The 23,513-nt window shown below is 45.9% G+C and overlaps 1 protein-coding gene across 3 annotated transcripts in view; it reads left to right on the top strand.

The window, feature by feature from the left end:
- The first annotated feature begins 3,254 nt into the window (after positions 1-3,254).
- The window catches only part of LOC135198441 (uncharacterized), a 211,625-nt gene continuing 191,366 nt past the window's right edge, over positions 3,255-23,513 (top strand). The window contains exons 1-2 of one of the 3 annotated variants that reach the window (XM_064226011.1): positions 3,269-3,411; positions 6,340-6,480. Coding sequence is in view for 1 of the 3 variants with exons in the window: in XM_064225992.1 (XP_064082062.1) it covers positions 3,389-3,411 (23 nt within the window). In the remaining 2 variants the exon portion in view is untranslated. Of the gene's footprint in view, positions 3,460-6,339; positions 6,481-23,513 lie in introns of all 3 variants that reach the window. The other 2 variants (XM_064225992.1, XM_064226002.1) reach the window with 2 other exon arrangements.

Here is a 23,513-nt window from a genome sequence, read left to right on the forward strand (position 1 = left end):
AATCGACACCATAAAGTCTATGGTATCGTTGCATGACACAGGAACACTTGGTTAAGTAAACAAATGAAGGGTCGTGACATTAACTTTAACTTGGAGTCATAAAAATGACGTTCGCACAAGGAAGAATTTTATCTAAGATAAATTAAGATTATTTATCATTTCAATCCACAACATAGCCTACTGTTAGACCACTTGTGTAGTTTACTTTTGTTCTTACACGACTGCCCCAACATCATAGGTGTCTACATTCATAACAAAATTGGGAGTTTGGGCTGGTGATCCTTTTCTATATCCTCTGCCGTAAGTGCTTTCTTCTTTAATGTTCATGCTTTCTAGTAATCCTCTCTCTCTCTCTCTCTCTCTCTCTCTCTCTCTCTCTCTCTCTCTCTCTCTCTCTCTCTCTCTCTCTCTCCTAATATCCAGCCCTTTTCTTTGCTGTGGATTAATTTCTACCAAAATTAAAGTGTGTCTTTACTTTTACATGAAAGATTCATAAATCCAGATTATTTTAACATATTGATAACTACGAAATGTGTCTGACTTACATTACTTATAAATGTCATACCGTGTTACTCTTTCTACAGACTTTAAAGGTTTCTTTATTTTTCCCCCCGTTGATTATCCTCTTATCCTAGTACAGGTTTCAACATTGCCCTCTTGCAATGGGAGCTAATGCGTTGGAATTATACAGGCTATCTTTGTAGAATTTTCCCATTCCTTCCACAAGATACTGAAACGGGATCATTTCATTCACTGCCTTTGTGACTGGACTTCTCTTTGAGGATTTCCAATTACTGAAGTTTTCATATCTTGCCTCTTAAGATACTTTTTCTAGCTGACGGTAAATATCCCCAGAACATATCAGTGAAGCGTCTGTCTTGCCTATGATTGGTCAGTTTATGTGCATTGTAACTTCTGGTTAGTGATAATCCGTATGGGCTTCCGCCAACTATGGTTAGCTTCAATAATATCATCTGTAGATTTTTACCGTGGGCTCTCAGTTTGAATTCAGATAGATTCGTCTGTATAGATTCTGCAGAAGATTTATGTTAAATCTTTATGTTGAAACATTTCCATCTGACACACTTAAAGTTCCTAATATTAACGTATGCTAATTCTACAAACAGGTGAATCTTTCTTCAGTCTGTTCTTCTGTTTTCTTCTATGTTGTATTTTAAGTGACATTTTGAACTGTATTTAGTCATTAAAACAGAATTTTTTTTCCATGCTATAGTCCACAAGATAAAATCTTAAACAGATTGTTCTTTTCATTAAGATTTAAAATCAGTGAATACCTGTTGTATGTGCATACCAATTTATTGGAGTTTACTTTTTTTAACGTCTAATTGAGAACTAAACTGGTCGTAATAAAAATTACTTTAATCTTGTTTCACTCATTTCCCACAAGTGCAAGATATGTGTTGAGCGGATGTGTGAAGCTTGTGACTGGCTGCTCTGGACCAAGAGCTCGTTCTGGCATAAGGTCAGCTCATTTTACAACAACATTCAGTCGGCATGGAACAAATCAAATGGAATTGGGAACTTTAAAAATCTGATAGGTAGAATACATAACAAACGACACTGTAAGCACATAAAAAATCATCGATGAATTATCATCAAAGTGGAGAAAAAAAAACTATTAATCTGCACCCAGACCATTCAATAAGATGTTAAAAGAATAAAAATGCAACACTAGAGACACGGCTGGACTCGCACATCGGCAATTCAGTCCTGCCACCATCGCAATGGCCGGATTACGGCCGAATTGCGATCTTGTCTCCATGTTTCCTCGCACAGTCGCCGAGTTTCACAACGTTCACCTAGTGATTGCGACAACTATCTGTTGCATGTAATTGTCGCGGTCAAGCGACGACAAATGTCGACTGTCTCCATGTCATGCGACTAATGCGAGAGGTCTGCCGACGTACGAGAGTGTCGTTATTCTCTCTTGACTAACTTAACGTGATTACGGCAGACGCAAGTAGCAATTTCGATGTACGGTGTCCATTACGACGTATGGCACTGGTTCCATGCAAGGTGAAAGACACCATACAAACAATCAAACGACGTATGCATGTACTTGGCAACCTCTCAACTTGCGCACGGGGTACACCCCTTAATGCAGTGGCCACATTGTGACCTGCATTCCCAGGTACAAAAAAAAAAGAAAAAAAAAATCAACGGCAGAATTTAATAGACAAAGCTATGTTATGATTCATATATATTTTGGATTCAAGATTTTCAGCATTTTTAAATAGGCTACTATTAAGGCCGAATGTCTCATATACACGAATAAGACAAAAAAAAAAAAAATGAAATATATATGGTAACTATAAATATTACTGACTTATCCAAGACTTTCACTGAATTTATGCTTTAAAAAATGTAGGTATGTCAGTGACTTAATTGTAAACAATACAACTTATTAGAATGTAGTGAAGGAAAAGGCATTTTCTATTTAAGTTAAAATTACAATGTTTTTTTATATACTTTGAAAATCTCATATCAGAGTTCTGGTCATGCATAGCTGAATATGACTTACAACTCGCGCAAAAAAAAAGTTGGTAATTATATAAATTTTTTAGAATTTCATATTTTATTTTGATATTTATAAGTTATATTTCCGCTTAATTTTATCAAGTATGCGCAGGAATGTTCGATTGCTCTTTTCTTTATATCATTGAGTCTTGCCAATCAACGGAGCCTGCTGGAAAGTTAGAATAATCACGAAATTGATCTCTGAACCATGCTAGCAAAAAAAAACGTAGATTCTAGTTTACTGAAAAACGGATATCACATTCATGAACGTTATTCATGAAAAATAAAATTTAAACTCAAATTATCAGTACCAAAATAATGTCCGACCCCGGCCGAGCATCGAGATAAGTGACAAAAATGTTAAATTCATTGCTAAAACACAAAAGTAAATTACTGAAGGCAAATGAAGTTTGAAATGATAGGATTGTGGGTAAACGAAAATGTACTATGATGAATATAAGAATTAGAGCTTAGTAGTACTGTACTATCTTCACTTTTTCAAGTTACTGACATTAACCGGGTCGCTTCCCTTTCCGAGGGATTTTCCCAGTTATTTCTTCAAATGTCAACGCTTATATCCACTTATTAGAGACCTTATCAGTGGCAAATTCTTTCTGAATTTAATTATATATTCTCTATGATTGAAAGGACGCCCTTTCATTTCCTTTCGCTCGTACAACCAATCACCAGTTAGAAAGACAAAGTCGCCTTAAGGTATTGGCCAATCAGACGGTCTGTTATTGTCTGACGTCACTCTGCCTCGGGTTCATTTGACTTCAAATTTTATCTTCGTGGTGGTTTGCACTTTGAAAATAATTTCGCCAAATTACGAGTTTTTATTAGGCCAATCATGGCTGATGAAAAAGAGAACGTGTAAGTGCTGTAATAAGCAAGCTTTTGTCGTGTTATAGAGATTTTACTGTAAGTGAAACCGCTAAAAATGCCGTTGTTTTTAGGTATTCGTGTCGGGTAGCCAATGCTACCCTTTGCTTTAGCTAAAATAAGTTTGCCTTAGGCAAAGTATTTATTCATTTGCAAGACGTGTCTTAATTATCTTCATCTTATGAATTTATATTTTGGTACGAATCTAGGCTTAACTAGGAAGGTAATTGCTTCTGTTGCCCTGACAAGCCTAGCGGTCTTGTTAGCCTAGACCTAGACTGACGCTGCTTGGTCGTTTGTAGGGATACGATGTTTTAGGTTTTGAGGCGGGTGGTAATCCTTCAGTTTAGGGGTCCAAATTCGCTGCTGTCATGAGTATTAGTATAAGGTTTCAGTAAATTTTTACAACAGTTCCAACTCCATTTTTCTTTGGCTAAATACCTAGTATACCTAGTACTACTAGGTAGCCTACTACCTAATTAGCCTACTAGTATAGCCTACCTAGTAGCTACTAGCTAACGTAGTTTCTTGGGTGTGTTAGGCTAAATTCAGAATGGAAGGCCTCTATCGTAGCGCGACCACCTTCCCCAAAAAGTACTTTAACACGTCATGTAACCCAGGATAGACATTAGTCAAGAGCCAGTGTCCTTTGAAGTAACACCTCGAGACCTCTGCTTTCCTCACGAAGTAGCTACCTAGGTAGGTACCTACCTAGTAGTAAGTTTTTTCTCCCATGTCGCAAATTACCTACTAGGTAGGTAAGGCCATAAGCAATTTCTGATATTCGGGAAGGTGGTTGTGTTATGGTAGAGGCTGGTCCTTTGGTATTTTACCCTAATGTGTTTTGAATGATTATGATAGTAATACATGTAGGAAATTATTATTGTTTTTTTTATTACAGTACACCCCTACATCCAAAAAAAAAAAATAACTCATTTCCCACATGCAGCTATTACCATCATCATTCAAAACACAAACGCATAGCTAGCTAGGCAAATTACTTAAGAAAAACTTAGTTGGAACTGTTGTAAAAATAAGCTGACTAGTTACAAAGGCCACAATCCTAGCCTAACCCAACCCAACCTAATGTATAGGGTAAACAACCGAGTGGACTACCTGGGCCATTCTTGCCTGCTCGTTGACCCACCTTCCAGAAAAAGTACTTTAATACGTTCTGTCACCAGAGATGGGCACCAGTCACGAGTCATTGGTCGTGGAAGCAATACCTTACACCTTACACTGATGTTTAACTATTTATTTCTAAATTATCCAGCGCTCTTCTTCTTTCCTCCCAAAAAATCGCGAGTTTCCTTGGACTCGAGGGCGAACAGCATCATCGTTTAAGATTGTTGTGAAGAAAGTGTCCCAGCGTCTATGGGTACGAGTGATGTGCGGATTTAGCATATGAAATGGAAAGTTTATTGACACAAGTGACTCTGCAAGCATCGAGATGGTGTCAATCTTCTACACATAAGGCGTCTTAAGTAAAAATTTTGAAAGAGTCATGGAGGTAATTTTGCACTGCTCTTGGCTAGAAGTTCATTCACCTCTGTTTAATCTTAAATTATATCATTATTTTGTACTTTGGGAGAAAACTCTTATTTCAAGAGGAAAGTAGAGGTCTCAAGGTGTTCCTTCCACGACTGATGACTTGTGACTGGTGTCCATCTCCGGTGTCAGGATGTGTTAAGTAACTTTTTCTGGAAGGTGGGTCAACGAGCAGGCAAGACTGGCCCAGGTAGTCCACTCGGTTGTTTCCCCTAGCTATAGTTTCTGTTATTCACAGCAGTATAGATTCAAATTTCGCGGTAGCGACACCGATAAGTGTTTAGGTGACACAGTCTCTCCCCCTAGCGAGAAGGTTAGGACGACACAGCCAATTAGCTCATTCCGTTTCTGTGACTCCTGGTGTAAACATCTGGTGTCGGCTGTAGTTATTCAATTTTGCCGGTTATTTACCAGATTTCGGTATAGAAGCCGAAAGTGGAATAACTCTAACTGAAAGCTACAGGATGAGTTTTTTCCTTGTATTATTTCTTTTCATTGAAGTACTAATTCATCTTTAGTTCGCATTTACACCGACATGCAGTTAATTGGTCAACTACTTTTTGACGAGTGTCAGACTATAATATGTAAACACTGGTTTGTCGGACTGCTGTTTACACTTGCTAATTATCAGATATTGTTCGATAACACGTTTCAATAGCGATCTTTTGATTAACTTATTTTTACGATGAGTAATGCAACAAAGTGAGATGACTCTTAGCTAATAAGCAAGTAGCGTAATAATGGAAACACTGCATTAGCTGTCTTCCTGATAGAGTAGCGTAATAATGTAAACATTGCATTCGTTATGAGAATGATGTTGGTGTTGAATTTTATTTCCGCAAGGGGGGATTAATAATTATTGTTTTAAGGTGTTTTCATCACTTTTGCTTATTAGCATGTTCACTAATGCAGCAAATTTGCAATAAATCTAAATGCTTGTCAATCTTTCCAAAATTAAGTATGTATAGGCATAAAGCCAAATGTAGCAGGAGGGAATTAGTTATGATGGATTTTCGGAGGATGACTATTGAAATCCAATTAAAAGCAAAAATAAAATTATTAATGATGTATTATTATTATTATTGATATAATATTATTATTGGAAACCACTTGCTTTGAAAACGTACAAGAGCCCACTACAGAGAGAACAACCCTATAGAGGGCTGTACTTGAAACCAGTTAAAGGAATAAAGTAGTGTTGATTTAGTGTGCCTGCTTAGCTTAAACCAAACAAACTGTTAGGTAGCTAGACTGACGAAATATTACGCTTGCTGTCAAAGCTATTAGCTTACCTGATGCTGAGTTACTTTGGCTGATCCTGTCTTTAGCCATATGTTTGACCTAAGATTATGTCTTGCATTTATCTTATAGTATACTGAGGGAGCCAGCTATGGAGTGTCCGGCGCCAAGTGCCTAATAGCATCCACAAGTGCTCAGCGGATCCGCTGTGCCTAGTAGCATCCATCGGCGCCGAGCACCTAGTAGCATCCGCGGCTCTGAGCTCTCAGTATTGTATGTTACACAGGTGTTCAAGTAGTTTTCTTGTGATACATGGACACCTAGTTGGATAACTCTATTTCAGTTTGTTTCTCTCTCTCTCTCTCTCTCTCTCTCTCTCTCTCTCTCTCTCTCTCTCTCTCTCTCTCTCTCTCTCTCTCTCTAGTTCTTTAATTTTAATGATATAATTTGCCCGTGGTTGCACAGCTGTAAGTTCCACTTATAGCTGTGTAGTTGCTGGGTAGGTATTATTGAAACTTATTTTATTATATGAAAATGTCATTTTGTTCATGAAACTTACCTGTCAGATATATATGTAGCTGTATTTTCTGACGTTCGACAGAATTTCAAAACTCACGGCACACGTAGTGGGCGGCCAGGTGGTAGTACCCATTCCCGCCGCTGGGAGGTGGATATCAGGAACCATTCCCATTTTCTATTCATATTTTTTCTGTCGCCGGTGCTGGAAACAACTGTTTGCAGTACCTCCGTCTAGGATTTTTTATTTATCTCGCTTTAAATTATCTGGATTGACTTTTGGTATCGACTTCTGGATTGTTGGATTGGCACGCGTAATAGTGGATTGGTTTTTGATTTTGGATTGGCTTTTCTGTGAACATGATGTCGGGATCAAGTACAGGGAGTTTCAGAGTGTGTGTGAGGAGTGAATGTAAGGTGAGGCTTCTTAAACCTTCAGTTGATCCTCACACAGTTTGTATGGAATGCAGGGGGCATGTTTGCTTGGTTGATGATCGGTGCAATGAATGCAAGGATTTGTCAGATGATAAATGGAAGATGTATGAGACCTATCGACGTAAATTGGAGCGCGATAGAGTCAGGAGGTCTTCCTCCAAGAGCAGTTCTACAAAAGGTAAGGAATGTAACATTTCTCCTCCTCTAACACCGGTAGATTTTGTTCAACCTAATCCTGTTTTGTTGCCTTCGGGCCCTATTGCTGTGTCTGGAGAAGGTAACACCCTTTCTCTGATTCTTGAGTCTATTCGCGCTCTTGAATCGAAAGTGTTGGCCTTAGAAACTGGCCCTGTGAAAGTTTGTGATAGTGCCCCTAGTGTTGTGGAGGGGGCGTCAGATCGGCCCCATAATGCCTCTAGGCCTAGACCTCTATCGGACTCCCAGGACTCAGGGAGTGGGTATGTCGAAAGCCGCAAGAGGGTTATGGGGGCTCCCCACCGATCTGGCGTCCCTTCGGCAGGCCTTGTTGCTAAGTCCCAGGCTGCCAAGGAGCGCGCACGAGCGCGCGTCCTGAAGGATTGCTTTTCGTCCTCCGAAGCGTCCTCCCCGCGCAAGGGGTGGAGCGCTCGGAGAGACTCGCGTCCGTTGAAAAGGACTTTTCGTTTTTGTACATGAACTTCCCTGCTAGATATATACTTAGCTTAGGTCTCTGACGTCACGACAGAAAATTCAAAACTCGCGGCACACGCTACAGGTAGGTCAGGTGATCTACCTTACCCGCCGCTGGGAGGCGGGTGTAAGAACCAGTCCCCCTTTCTTGTCAGATTATTTTCTGTCGCCGGCTGGACAACACCTGTTGTTCAGTCCTTACGATAGTTAAAATTCGTTCTCGTTGCCGACGATTTGGATTTTGGTGAAGTACCCTTTGTTTGTTGGCTTGGCATACGCTTTTTGGACTGTTTTTTGGATTTTTCTTTTGGATTTCTCTTACATATCTATAATCATGGATGATTCTGAAGTTAAGAAACCTAGTTTATTTAGGGTTTGTTCAGAGAAGGAATGTAAAGTTAGGCTTCCTAAAGCTGCATTAGATCCTCACTCGGTATGTGAGTCGTGTAGAGGGAATGAATGCTCTTTTATTAACCCTTGCAAAGAGTGTGAGAATTTGGATGAGGATGGTTGGAAGGCTCTCTCTTCTTATGTGAGAAAGTTAGAGAAGGATAGGGTGCGCAAGGCTTCTTCAAAGAGTTCTAGTAGATCGAGGATGAGTGAAGTTGACGCTGAGAATCCTGTAGTAGAAGTAGTTCCTTCTCCAGTTTCAGCCCCTGCGCCCAGCTTTGAACCCGAAGATTCGTTTTCGGAAGTTGTGCTGGAGAGCCTCGATCAGGAGTAAGGAGAGCCTCGCTCGCTCTCGACAAGGTAAGAGTGATGATAGTGCAAGTGATCAGTGCAGTGCCCCTAGTGTAGTGGAGGGTGCGTCTGACCGGCTCACTAACGCTTCCAGGCCTAGACCTCTTCCAGACTCCCAGACCCAGTGGAGGAGGAAAGTCGAAAGCCGCAGGAAGGTTAGGGAGAACCCCCACCGGTCAGGCGTCCCCTCGGCAGTTCCTGTTGCTCGTTCCCAGGCTGCCTTGGATCGAACCAAGAAGGAGTTATTGCGCCAGTGCTTCTCGTCATCTTCGTCGCCTTCTCCTCAGCGTAGATGGAGCGCATCGGAGTCGTCTCGCCCTCTCAAGAGGCCCTGGAAGGATCCTTGCGCCCTTCCTTCCAGCCCCGAATCCTTCGCGGAAGAGCCAGAAGTGGAACGCAAGAGAACCAAGATTTCGTCGGTTCACGATCTCTGGTTCGCTCTCCGGACTTCGTCCACTGTCCCAGAGGAGTTTAAGAGATCTCCTGCGCGTATCCTGGCGGGTCTGCAGGCGCAGATTGCGGCTTTAGCGGAGTCTATTGCCGGGACTCCTCATCGTCGGAAGGACGCCTCACTTCCGGTGAAGAAGTCTAAGAACGTTCCTTCGGCTAAATCTCCTTTGGCTAGAAGAGCTTTTGAGCCTGTTAGTAGGAGGTCAGAAGTGCAGGCTGGAGCTCGGGATCTTTCTCCGAGTAGGCTCTCCTCTCTTCCCAGCAAGAGTTGTGAGCATGTAAGGCGTAAGGAGCCAGACAGGCTCTCTCCTCAGGATTTCCGCTCCTCTTCAGTTAGGCGTCAAGAGCTTGACAGACGTCAAGAGCCTCGTTTTCGTCAGGAGCGAAGGAAGAGTTCTTCGCCTGTGGCCACTCTCCTTTTGACGGACGCTCGGAGCCTAGTAGGCGTCAAGAGCCTAGTAGGCGCCAAGAGCCTAGTAGGCACCAAGAGCCTGGTAGGCGGCAACGGAAGTTTTCTCCTCCGTTAGATCACTCCCGATTGGATAGGCGCTCAGAGCCTTGTAAGCGCCGCGCTTCTGACAGGGATTCGTCTGTGGATGTTTTCTCTCCCCGTGGCAGGCGTCAAGAGCCTGGCAGGCGTATTGAGGATGGCAGGCGCCAAGAGCCTAGCAGGCGCAGAGAGCCTGATAGGCGCTCTCCCGTATCCAGACGCTCTTCTGTGGAGTTAGAATCTGTTTCCGACAGACGGGCCTCCACTTGTAGGCACTCTCCTAGTAGGCGGCTCCCCAAGTAGGCGCTCTCCTAGCAGGCGCTCACCAAGTAGGCTCTCTCCTGGGAGGCGCTCTCAAAGTAGGCGCTCTCCTAGTAGGCGCTCCCCAAGTAGGCGCTCTCCTAGCAGGCGCTCACCAAGTAGGCTCTCTCCTGGGAGGCGCCTTCAAAGTAGGCGCTCTCCTAGTAGGCGCTCTCCAACTAGGCGCTCTCCTAGTAGGCTCTCTCCTGGGAGGCGCTCTCAAAGTAGGCGCTCTCCTGGTAGGCGCTCCCCGTGTAAGCGCTCTCCCAGTGGTTTCTCTTCCAGTAGGCGCGGTCGCTATAGGCCTCCGAACAGGCGCTCTCCAAGGATTAGCTCTCCTCGGGCAGTAGAGCTTCTAGACGTCATTCTTCGGAAGAATTTGTTGCTGATTCGGAGGAAGATTTGCCCAAGGATGCTTCGGTTTCTTCGTATAAGAGACTTACAGACCTCCTCTTGCAAGATTTTGGGGAGTCTCTTTCGGCCGTTGCTCCTCCGTCTCCTCCGTCCTTATTTTCAACGACCAATACGGCTAAGAAGTCTTCAGTCGTTAAGATGAAGCCTACAGTGTCTATGAAGAAGGCTATGAAGAACTTTGACGACTGGTTGCTTTCAAAGAAGAGAAGGGCAAGACAGTTTTTTTCTTTTCCCCCGTCCAAGCTGACGGGTAAGATGGGGTTCTGGTACGAGTCAGGAGAGCCCTTGGGTCTAACTCTTCCCTCTTCTGCAGACTCGGACTTCTCTTCGTTGGTCGATTCCGCACGTCGCTCGGCGCTGAATTCTGCGAAGACGACGTGGGGTATGAGCGAGTTGGATCACCTTCTGAAGGGAATGTTCCGAGTCTTAGAAGTTTTTAACTTTCTTGACTGGACCCTGGGAGTGTTGGCTAAGAGGACTCAAGAGCAAGACACTCTTTCGCCTGAAGACCTCCACGCAGTTCTGTCTTGCATGGACAAGGCAGTGAGAGACGGTTCCGGGGAAATTGCTTCACTTTTTGGTGCAGGAGTGGTAAAGAAGAGGGCCGTTTTCTGCTCTTTTCTTACCAAGGCGGTTTCTCACGCACAGAGAGTTTCCTTGCTGTATTCACAGCTTTCCCCGCAACTCTTCCCCAAGAAGACTATTAACGATATCTCCAGCTCGTTATCAGCAAAAGCGACGCAGGATGTGCTAGCTCGCTCAGCTAGAATTCCGAAACCTTCGTTTCAGCAGAAGACGAAGAAAGAGGCTCAAAGTAGGCAAGAACCCTTTCGAGGAGGACCTTCGTCTCGCTCTTCTTCCTCCAGAGGTTCGAGACCACCTAGAAGAGGAAGGACCTTCTCCCGGTCTATTAGGGCCAAGAAGTAGTTCGGGTGTCCTCCAGACAACTGTGGGTGCCAGACTTCTGAACTTTGCAGATGTCTGGGCACGAAAGGGGGCGGACAACTGGTCCCTCGCGATCATCAAGAGGGGATACCTCATTCCCTTTATTTCGAGACCACCCTTGACCACCACTCCAAGGGCACTGGTGGCCAAATACAAAGACCACTAATGAATCAAGCCCTCGCTCTAGCGGTAGAGCTGATGTTAGAGAAAGAGGCAATAGAGATGGTTCAGGACCCTCTTTCAGCGGGGTTCTACAACCGTCTGTTCCTAGTTCCCAAGAACTCAGGAGGATGGAGACCGGTTCTGGACGCGAGCGCCCTGAATGTCTTTGTGAAGAAGAGGAAGTTCGCTATGGAGACGACGTCATCAGTCTTAGCAGCTCTTCGTCCCGGGGACTGGATGGTGTCGCTGGACCTTCAGGACGCTTACTTCCATGTGCCGATCCATCCTTCTTCTCGCAAATATCTCAGATTCATGTGGGGAGGGAACGTTTTTCAGTTCAGGGCCCTATGCTTCGGCCTTTCCACGGCCCCCCAAGTATTCACAGGACTGATGAAGAACGTTGCCCAGTGGCTTCATCTCGAGGGAGTGAGGATTTCCCTCTACTTGGACGATTGGCTTATCAGGGCCAAATCCAAGGAGAAATGTCTGGAGGACTTACGAGTGACGTTGGATCTAGCAGCTTCTCTGGGTTTGCTAGTGAATTTCGAGAAGTCACAGCTAATCCCCAGTCAAGAGCGTATCTATCTGGGGATTCTGATGGCTTCTCAGGTTTTTCGGGCGTATCCGTCCCCAGAGAGGATAACCCGAGGTTTGGAGAAGGTAGCAATCTTTCTAGAGAAAGATGTATGCACAGCGAGGGAGTGGATGAGTCTGTTGGGGACACTCTCCTCGCTGGAGCAATTCGTTTCTCTAGGAAGGTTGCACCTCAGACCCTACAGTTCTTCCTGACGAGGAACTGGGATCGGAAATCTCAAGGTCTGGACTTTTGCGTTCAAGATTTCGCAAGAGATAAAGGAGGATCTACGTTGGTGGCTAGACCCTCTATTGTTCAAGGAAGGCCTTTCCTTGCAGGTTCGGAACCCCAACCTAGTGTTGTATGCAGACGCTTCGGCCAAAGGTTGGGGAGCTACTCTCGGGTCGAGAGAAGTGTCAGGCACCTGGATGGGGGATCAGGTGTCCTGGCACATCAACAAGAAGGAGCTAACAGCGATTTGGTTAGCTCTCAAGACCTTCGAACCCCTCGTAAAAGGGAAATATGTTCAGATCAACTCCGACAACACTACAGCCCTGGCTTACATTCGGAAACAGGGGGGGACTCACTCTTTCTCCCTGTACGAGACAGCGAGATCGCTCCTCTTGTGGTCAGAGGAAAGGAACATAAGGCTTCTCACCAGGTTCGTACAGAGGGAGAAAGAAATGTCAGAGCGGATCTGCTAAGCAGAAGGAATCAAGTCCTTCCCTCAGAGTGGACTCTGCACGCGGACGTATGCCAGGAGCTGTGGAGGACGTGGGGCAGGCCCCATCTCGATCTATTTGCGACCTCCAGGAATGCGCGGATAGATCTATACTGCTCCCCTATTGCAGACCCAAGAGCAGTGGCAATAGATGCATTCCTGATGGATTGGAGGAATCTGGATCTTTACGCGTTCCCGCCTTTCAAGATTATAGGGGAAACGTTAAGGAAATTCGCAGCGTCAGAGGGAGCAAGGATGACGTTGATAGCTCCGTTCTGGCCCGCCCACGACTGGTTCACAGAGGTACTGGAATGGCTGGTGGATGTCCCAAGATCCCTACCTCTAAGAGTCGATCTGCTCAAACAGCCCCACTTCGACAGGTTTCACAAAAACCTCCCCGCTCTCAGTCTGACTGGATTCAGACTATCAAGAGTCTCGTCAGAGCTAAGGGTTTTTCGGCAAAGTCTGCAAGGGCTATTGCCAATGCACGTAGACCTTCCACATCTCGAGTCTACCAGTCGAAGTGGGATGTTTTTCGACGCTGGTGCAGGACTCATAAAGTTTCCTCCTCCAGTACCTCTGTGACTCAGATTGCAGATTTCCTTATCTTCCTGAGGGAAAAATGCGGGTTGGTTGTCTCCACCATCAAGGGATACAGGAGCATGCTTTCCTCAGTTTTTCGTCATAGAGGATTAAACATATCTGAGGACAAGGACCTCCATGATTTAATCAGATCGTTTGAAACGGTTAAAAGAACCTCCTCCTTAGTGCCTAGCTGGAATCTTGATGTCGTGCTGCTCTTCCTGAGGTCCTCAAGGTTCGAACCTCCCCATGCTGCTTCGTTCAGAGACCTTTCGATGAAGACTTTTTCTCTGTGCGTTAGCAGTCAGCGAAGAGGGTCAGCGAGCTGCAGGCTCTAGAAGGTGAGGTAGGTTTCCAAGGAGGCTCCGCGGTTTGCTCTTTTCTTCCGGCTTTCCTAGCCAAGAATGAAAACCCTTCTTCGCCGTGGCCCAGGAGCTTCGAAATCAAAAGCTTATCCTCCTTAGTTGGGACAGAAGAGGAGAGATCTCTTTGCCCGGTGAGAAGCCTGAAATATTATCTTCAGAGGAAGAAAAGACTTGCCGCTAATGAGAGCAATCTCTGGTGCTCTGTAAGGGACCCCAGTAGGCCCTTATCTAAAAATGCACTCTCATTCTTTATCAGGAATATTATTAGAGAAGCACACACTTCTTGCAATCAGCAACAGTTTAACCTTCTGAAAGTCAAGGCAGCAACGAAGGTAACGGGCCATCGCGACGTCTTTGGCTTTCAACGAAGAATTGTCATTTACACAAAACCTTATGAAGGCCACTTTTTGGAGGTGTGAATCAGTCTTCTCTAATCACTACCTAAGGGACGTATCGATTACGTATGATAAGTGTTTTGGGCTAGGCCCTTACGTATCGGCGGATTCAGTGCTGGGGCAGGGAGCTGAAACACATCCTTTTTAATCCTTTTTCCCTGTTAGTTTTAAGTTTGAGTTTTTTGGTTGTACGAAGGAGGTTGCAGGAGGCAGCTCCTTCTTTCGTATACTAATGTTAGTATTTGGTTAGGTGATCGGTTGTGCTTGAGGCTCCTTGCAATTGGTAGTGATAGGCTCTGGCATGTAAGCGGGTGATCCCCATTGACCAGATCCTGCTTGGATTCTGCCAAGTAAGTGGACTCAGTTCCCATTGGTAGACCCAAAGAGTTCTTCAGCCATAGGTCACGCCCTCGCTGAGACTCTTTAGGCAACGCAGACTAATAGACAGTAACTATCAAGTCTTCTGCCTAAATCAGGTAAGAACCAGAGGTTTATATTATGTATTCCTTTAACATGTGTTGTCCCCACTTTCTAAGTAAGTATGTGTCTCTTTCCCTCCACCAAGGGTGTCAATCAGCTAAGTATATATCTGGCAGGGAAGTTCATGTACAAAAATGATATTGTTAGTATACAATAAAGTTTTGTACATACTTACCTGGCAGATATATACGGTTGATGGCCCGCCCAGCCTCCCCTCAGGAGACAGGTGGAAGAAAATAACCTGACAGAAAGGGGGACTGGTTCTTACACCCGCCTCCAGCGGAGGGTAAGGTAGATCACCTGACCTACCTGTTTGCGTGTGCCGCGAGTTTTGAATTTTCTGTCGTGACGTCAGAGACCTAAGCTAAGTATATATCTGCCAGGTAAGTATGTACAAAACTTTATTGTATACTAACAATATCATTTTGAGGACGCTTCACGTCCTATGTCACCACTTTCGTCAGAGGACGCGTATGACGCTTTTCCTCCTCAGAAGAGAGGTAGAGTCTCAACCGACGAGGACGTTGGGTTGCGCGCACAGGCGTGTTCACCTGAGATGCAGGTAGCTGTACCTGCTAGAAGGAAGGAGGCGTCCCCTCGCCCCTCGCCTTCTTGCAGGGTCAGTCCTGCCCCTTCTTCTGCTCCTTCGTCACCTACGAAGGATATCCTTGTGTCCCTTCAGGACCAGATTACGTCTCTCATGGCTCAAAGGACTCGCCCAGCAGCAGTCGAGCCTAAGCGGAGAAAGGACGTTAGGCTGCCCGTCAAGAGGAGGAAGCAGTCTCATTCTCTCTCGTCTCGTTCGTCTCTCTCTCCGCCTCCGGATCGTCACCGTTCTCGTTCTCCGAGTAGATTTTTCGCACACGCTTTGGAGGACGCTCGGCCAGGAGGACGTCAGTCGCCGTTCGAAGAAGCAGGACGCTTTGCGCTCTCGGCAGGGCGCTTTTGAGGACGCTCGCAGGACGCTCGCCGTTCGAAGCAGGACGCTTTTAGGCGGGCGAGGGGAGGACGCTTTTGAGGACGCTCAGCAGGACGCTTGCTGGCTAAGCAGGACGCTTTTGGCGCCTCTCGTCAGGAGAGCGCGCTTCCTCTCGTAGGGACGTGTCTGGTAAGACAGTTCCCGTTGCTTCAAAGGACGCGCTACGTTCGCAGGATGTCCGTCCTTCAAAGGATCGTCGTAAGGGCGATTCCGTACCTGAAGCGGTGACTTCCAATCAACGGAAGTCTTTGTTCAGGCCTAAGCCTGCTGGACGTACGCCCTCTCCGGATGGACGTTCTCCAGTTCCTCTTAGGGAGGAAGGGGAACTTAGTAGTCCAGGGAGTTCAGTCGAAGAAGAACCTCCTGTAGCTTCGGCTGTCTCGGACTATAAGGTTCTTGTGCGGCTGTTACGTTCATCCTTCGGGGATAAGTTTCAGCCGGCAGCCCCTAGGTCTCCTCCCTCTCAACTTTCGTCTTCTAAGTCTGTTAAGACCCCTGAGTTCGTCGAAATGAAGACGTCGCTTTCGACCAAGAGGGCTTTCAAGAAGCTACAAGATTTTATGTCTCGAAGGAAGGACCAGGGCAAGACCACTTTCGCCCTTCCTCCCTCTAGACTCTCCGGGAAAGGAGGAATTTGGTATGAAACCAAGGAGGACGTGGGGGGTAAAGGTTCCTTCGTCCGCTCTTTTGGGGACTTCTCCAGTTTTAGTGGACGCTCAGAGGAGGTCCCTCTTATCTTCTGCTAAGGTGTCCTGGACTCCTGTGGAGACTGACCACCACTTGAAGGGACTGCTGCGCACTTTGAGTGTCTTTAATTTCTTAGACTGGTGCTTGGGAGTTTTTGGACCTTCAGTCTAGAAGTCCTGATTCTCTCAGTCTGGGGGAGCTGTCCAGCGGTGTTGTCGTGTATGGACAAGGCCGTCAGGGATGGTTCGGAAGAGCTGGTTTCTCATTTTGGACGGCTTTCCTAAGAAAAGAGCTCTTTTATGTAATTTACCGGCGAAGTCGGTTTCTCCCGCTCAGAAAGCGGAATTGCTCTTTGCGCCTCTTTCGGACCATCTCTTCCCCCAGGCTATGGTAAAGGATCTTGCAACGAGTTTGCAGGAGAAGGCGACCCAGGACCTCTTGGCACAGTCCTTCAGACGCCCAGTTGGGGCCAGGCTGAAGTCTTTGCGGAGGCATGGAGGTAGAGATGGGGCGGATCCTTGGACTCTCAAGATCGTAGAGCAGGGTACAAGATCCCCTTTTTACATCCTCCTCCTTTAACATCAACTCCCAGAGACCTCTCTCCGTCTTATCAGAGAAGAAAAAAGTATCCTTTTCGATCTTTTAGACCAGATGGTCGAAAAAAGAGTGGTGGAGCAAGTCTTGGACATGGGGTCACCGGGCTTCTACAACAGGATTTTCCTGGTACCGAAGCAGTCGTCGGGTTGGCGCCCAGTCCTGGATGTGAGCAGGCTCAATCTTTTTGTGGAGAAGAACAAGTTCAAAATGGAGACTCAGTCGGTTGCTAGGAGCCTTGAGACCTGGCGACTGGATGGTGTCTCTGGACCTGCGTACTTTCACCGTCCCCGTTCCACCCGCTTTCAAGGAAGTACCTGAGATTCGTCTTAGACAACAGGGTTTGGCAATTCAGAGCCCTTTGTTTCGGTCTCAGCACGGCCCCGATGGTTTTTACAATGATACTGAGAATAAGCGAAGTGGCTCCATTCTTCAGGGATCAGGGATATCCCTCTACCTCGACGATTGGCTGATCGAGCGTCGTCGAGACGAAAATGTCTGAAGGACCTTCAGTTGACGTTAGCCCTAGCAAAATCTCTGGTCTTTTTGGTCAACTCCGAAAAGTCGCATCTGACCCCGACACAGTCCATCGTGTATCTGGGGATTCAGATGGATTCAGTGGCTTTTCGGGCGTTTCCATCCCAGGAACGTCAGCGGCTGGGTTTAGAGAAAGTCGCAGCCTTCCTAGGTAGAGAAGCTTGTTCGGCGAGGGAGTGGATGAGTCTGCTGGGCACCATTTCCTCGCTGGGAAAGTTTGTCTTGCTGGGAAGACTGCACCTCAGGTCTCTTCAATTTTTCCTTGCGCGGAAGAATGGAAGTCGAAGGCAGGACCTGGAATGCGATCATAAGGATCTCAAAACAAAAACGTAATAAAAGACACTTAAGATGGTGGGCCTCGACACCCTCGGAAGTTGCGAGAGGGCTTCTCCCTAAATCTTCTGAGCCCCGACCTAGTGTTGTTCTCAGACGCTTCCATTTCCGGTTGGGGAGCAACACTAGGAGGGGAGGAAGTGTCAGGCTCCTGAGAGGGGAACAGGTAGCCTGGCACATCAATGTAAAGGAACTGGCAGCGATATTCCTGTCGCTGCAGTTCTTCGAAGACAAAAACTGTCAGGCAAGGCGTTTCAAGTCAACTCAGACAGTACCACAGCCCTTGCATATCTAAAGAATCAGGGAGGAACTCACTCCAGATCCCTTTTTCTCCTTGCGAGGGAAGTTCTGCTATGGGCAGACGCAAGGCACATCAAGATCCTGACGAGATTTGTGGCAGGGGTTCAGAATGTCAGGGCGGACCTTCTCAGTCGTCGTAAATCAGAATTCTGCAACAGAATGGATCTTGCACCAGGAAGTCTGTCAACAATTATGGAGAGATTGTCGGGGACATCCTCTAGTCGACCTGTTCGCTACGTCGAGGACGAAGAGGCTTCCTCTGTATTGCTCCCCAGTTCTGGATCCAGGGGCAATTGCGGTGGACGCGTTGCTCTGGAACTGGACAGACCTAGATCTTTACGCCTTTCCCCCATTCAAGATCATGGGGGAGGTCATGAGGAAGTTCGCAGCTTCAGAAGGGACAAGGTTGACTCTGATTGCCCCGATGTGGCCAGCAAGAGAGTGGTTCACAGAGGTCATGACTTTCCTTGTGGACTTCCCAAGAACGTTGCCTGGAGGAGAGATCTACTCAGACAGCCTCACTTCAAAAGGTATCACCAAAACCTCTCCGCTCTGGCTCTGACTGCGTTCAGACTATCGAAAGTTGGCCAGAGCGAGAGGCTTTTCAAAGGCAGCTGCGAGAGGCAATCGCTAATGCTCGAAGAGCCTCTTCAAGAGCTGTCTACCAGTCTTAAGTGGGCCTCCTTCAGGGCATGGTGCAAAAAGGAAGGAATTTCCTCTTCCACAACCTCTGTGAACCAGATAGCAGATTTCTTGCTCTATTTAAGAAATGTGCAGAAATTGGCAGTTCCTACAATTAAAGGTTATAGGAGTATGTTGTCTGCCGTTTTTCGCCACAGAGGACTGGACCTCTCCGACATAAGGATCTACACGATCTCTTAAGGTCGTTCGAAACCTCCAAGATTCCACAAGGCAAGACCACCCTCATGGAATCTCGATGTGATTTTGAAACATCTAATGCTAAGTCCCTTTGAGCCTCTCCACGAAGCTTCTCTAAGGGACTTGACGAGGAAGCGCTTTTCCTAGCTTCTCTGGCGACGGCGAAGAGAGTTAGTGAAATCCAAGCGTTCAGTAGCCTAGTGGGCTTCAAGGGGGACAACGCTGTCTGCTCGTTGAGCCCGTCTTTCTTGGCAAAAAACGAGAACCCGTCTAATCCTTGGCCGAGGAGCTTTGAAATCAAAGGTATGTCGGGTCTCGTGGGTCAAGAACCAGAGAGAGCCCTGTGCCCTGTCAGGGCTCTCAAGTTCTATGTTAATAGAACTAAAGAGATAAGAGGTCCCTCAGGTAATCTCTGGTGCTCGGTGAAGAGACCAGATTTGCCGTTGTCGAAGAATGCTGTGGCTTTTCTTCTTGAGGGACGTCATTAAAGAGGCTCATTCATCTTGCCAGAAGACTGATTTGAGCCTCTTTAAAGTGAAAAGCTCACGAAGTCAGAGCCGTAGCTACTTCTCTTGCCTTCCAAAGGAATATGTCTATCAAAGATATCCTTGATAGCACCTTTTGGAGGAGCAATTCCGTATTCCGCCTCACATTACCATCCGGGATGTGACGATTTACGAGAACTGTAGTTCTTTGGGGCCTTACATTTCGGCAGACACAGTTTTTTGGGGGCTGAGGTAGCTCTCTCCCTATCCTTAGCTTAGTTTAGGTTAGTTTTTTATTGTGTTTTTGGTTGATGGTGAGATCTTCTGTGGAAATCTCCCATTCTTTAGTTTAACTGTCAGGGGTTTTTTGGTTAGTTGGTCAGGTGGTGGTCGGTTGCTGTGTTACTACCATATGTTTGGCTAGATGGTCTTGTCACATTGAGGTCACGTCCCCGTTGACAGAGCATCCAGAGTGCACCAGCACTACAGGTCTACACCTGGCTGGCAACTCTGATAAAAGCAGAAGCAGGCTTAAGTGACAGTAATCACAGAGTCTACTTTGCTATCAGGTAAGGAACCAAGAAGTAAATCTTTTACTTAATTTAAGTTTCCTAAAAATCCTATTCTGTCTCTACCCACCATCCGAAGGTGGGATTCAGCTATATATATATCTGACAGGTAAGTTTCATGAACAAAATGTTATTGTTATAATACAATTAAGTTTGTTCATACTTACCTGGCAGATATATATATAGCTGTATTTTCTGACGTCCGACAGAATTTCAAAACTCGCGGCACACGTAGTGGGCGGCCAGGTGGTAGTACCCATTCCCGCCGCTGGGAGGCGGATATCAGGAACAATTCCCATTTTCTATTCATATTTTATTCATGACCCTTGTCTCCTGAGGGGAGGAGGGTGGGCACTCTAATTATATATATCTGCCAGGTAAGTATGAACAAACTTAATTGTATTATAACAATAACATTTTTATTATAAAAATTTTTGTACCACATGCTCCTTCGCTTGTCACCCACACTTCCTTCCCATATCATTGCCAGTTGTGTTGGGGTTAGCATTGTCAACCCTGTGATAGTGAAGCGTTGTGCAGTGGAGGAGGTGCTGTTAGTCCCCTGATTCTCCTAGGCAGAGGTCCCTGTCATACTCTCCAGCACCTGGGAGAAGGCATACTGGTAACCCAAGGGAGGTCAGTGGGATTTGCCCACGGACAGTCGCCCCCTCAGGCGGTTCTGTCGTTAAATCCCAGGTCTTGACAGAGCGCCATTGGAAAGGTGTCTATAAGGAAGTGTCTCGTCTTTCCGCTTGTGGGTTGAGCTCTGAGGAGTTGTCACCCAGGCGCTAATGGCGGTTTATTACTGAGTCTCATCCATTGTAAAGGAGGACTCGTAACGTGTCGCCTTCTGTCCTTCCTAAGAAGGCCAGTGTGTTACAAGAGGACCAGCGTCCTTCTTGCAGCTTCTGGGACAGTCCAGAATGCTTTTCACATGATGACAACGGCTTAGAGGGTAAGTGTAGTGAAAGAATACCCTCTTCTAAGATTCGAGGAGGTTGTCCTCTGGGTGTCCATCTGATGAGGCTGCATGCAGGAAAAGTTCTGAGTGTTTGTTGGCGCCAGACCTTTATCCTCTTATGTTCCCTACTCCAGTTAGTCCCTTTGTGTGTTCGTGTAACTCTTAAGAAGTGTACGGCAACTGAGCCTCTGTTGGTGCCTGTTGTGTCCTTCTCAAGCAGGAAGGGACTCTGCCTTCCTACTGTACTTAAAGTAATTCAAGAACTCCCATTGGTGCAAGAGCGGAAGAGCACCCATTGGCATCTCAGCTTCCAGAAGCGGCTGAGTGCTCATTGGCGCAGGAGTGCCTACTGGTGCATGTTTTACCTCTTCTTCAAGAGCACTCACTGGGTCAAGAGCTACCACTGGCACCCAAACATTCAATGGCTCCCGAGCATCCATTAGCTCCTGAGCTTCCATTGGCTCCCAAAAGCGGCCGAAGCCTTTAAAAAGACGTTCGACAAGATGATCAACGAAGGCTACAGTTCTCAGCAAGTCTTCAACTGTGATGAGACTGACCTTTTTTTGGAAAAAAATGCCTCATTGGACGTGCATCACGGAGGAAGAGAAGAAGCTACCCGGGCATAAGCCTATGAAGGACAGGCTTACGCTCGCACTTTGTTCCAATGCCAGTGGGGATTGCAAGGTGAAGCCCCTACTTGTCTATCATTCCAAGACTCCTCGAGCCTTCAAGGCCCACAAAATGCTTAAGGAGAAGCTTCCAGTGATGTGGAGGGCTAATGCGAAAGCCTTGGTAACGAGGCTTTTGTTCACGGAGTGGGTAAATCTGTGTTTCAGCCTGACAGTGAAGAAATTCTTGGAAGAGAAGCACCTCCCTCTGAAATGTCTGCTGGTGTTGGACAATGCCCCTGCCCACCCTCCTGGCCTCGAGGAAGATATCCTAGCGGAGTATTCCTTCATCAAGGTTCTTTATCTTCCGCCTAGCACCGCCCCTCTCCTCCAGCCCTTGGACCAGCAAGCGAACTTCAAGAAGCTGTATACGAAACATCTTTTCAAGAGATGTTTCGACATCACCGATACCACAAACCACACCTTGTGTGAATTTTGGAAGGAGCATTTCGACATCGTCATATGCATCTGACCAAGCTTGGCAGGATGTTTCGAGGCAAACCTTGAATTCTTTGTGGAGGAAACTCTGGCCTGATGCCGTTACCGCCCAAGACTTTGAGGGATTCGACGTGGGCGAAGCTGGTGCTGCAGATTCAGGAACAGTTGACGATCCTGAAACTGTTTCGCAACCAGATCTTGATGAGATCGTTGCACTCGGCAAGTCCATGGGGCTGGTCGTCGATGAGGACGACATCAATGACCTTATCGAGGAGCACCAAGAGGAGCTTACGATGGATGACCCGAAGGAGTTGGAGGCCATGCAACATAACGTCGTTCAAGAGGAGTTCTCTAGCAGCGGCGAGGAGGAGGACAAGGACTCTACAACAATGGCAGAAATTAAGGATGTTCTAGCTGCTTTTCATAAGGTGCAATCATTTGTAGAAAAGAGACACCCCAAAAAGGCTTACACAGGTCGTATGCTTGCACAGTTCGATGACGTTTGCCTGAGTCGTTTCAGGAACATTGTCAAAAGTAGGCAGAAGCAATCTTCCTTGGATAGTTATTTTTTAGAGGCCTTTAGTAGGAGTAGTAAGCAAAAAGGAAGAACCAAGTGATAAAAAAAAAAAAAAAAAAAAAATGAGTTGAAAGTGGTGAAGAAGTTTAAATCTTGTAAAAAAAAAAAAAAAAATGCAAAGTATAAAAATGTAGAAAAAAATGTAAGAATAAAATAAAGAGGAAAAATAGTTTTTTTTTTTAATTATAAGTTTTTTGTAAAGTTAAGTGTTACAGTTTTGTTAATGTGTTTCATAAAGTTTATTTTATGTTTTCCTTACATTTTTTTGTTTCGTAAAGTTAAGTGTGTGTACGTATCTGCCGTTTGTCCTCCTCCTCTGTCGCCACTTTTGGAGATAGCCTCACTCGGAAGATAAGCTTCCACATTTTACAACATACGTACGTATGTACGTACAGTTTGTTCCGATACGTAATACAAACCCTCGGTCCTTTAACAATAGGAAGGTAACTAGCGGCAGCTGGGACGGTCGTAAGCTTCGAACAAGGGGAGCACGGTAGTTAACTGCTTGTCCGATCGTGCGCGCGCCCGAGAGGTGAAGAATCACTTTTGCTTTCGGCCGCGGGTGTGAAGGACGTGTTCGTCATCGCTCTCTGCCCGCTTCATCGTCGTATGCTTTGTTTATATTGTGTTTTCTACTAATGGTTTGTTTGACTTGAAAATGAAACTGTAAGTACACTGTTTTCATTTTCATTACTTAATTATGAATCAACATGGAGCTATCGCCGTAGAGACGGCGATTTCCGCTCTTTTCATGAAATTGACTTGAATTATGTCTCGGTGCCAAGGGCGGGCGCACTCGCGCCGAGTCATGTATTTTGGGCGAAAGTGTGTAATTGAAAGATGTAAGTACTCTTTCATTATATTTTTGCCCTGTGCGTTCGTTGCCGAGAGCGTGATTGCGCTCGGCACGAGCCTCTTATTTTGTATGAATAGAATGCAATGAAAGTGGATTCGCAATGCAGTTTCTTTTCATTTATTAATTGCATCATATTTAATTTTGGATCAATTTCCGCTCTTACCTGGGAATTAATCCTTACGATTTATTGCTGTGAAATTGAAA

This window comes from Macrobrachium nipponense, chromosome 23 (genome assembly GCF_015104395.2).
Source record: "Macrobrachium nipponense isolate FS-2020 chromosome 23, ASM1510439v2, whole genome shotgun sequence".
Taxonomy (NCBI): domain Eukaryota; kingdom Metazoa; phylum Arthropoda; class Malacostraca; order Decapoda; family Palaemonidae; genus Macrobrachium; species Macrobrachium nipponense.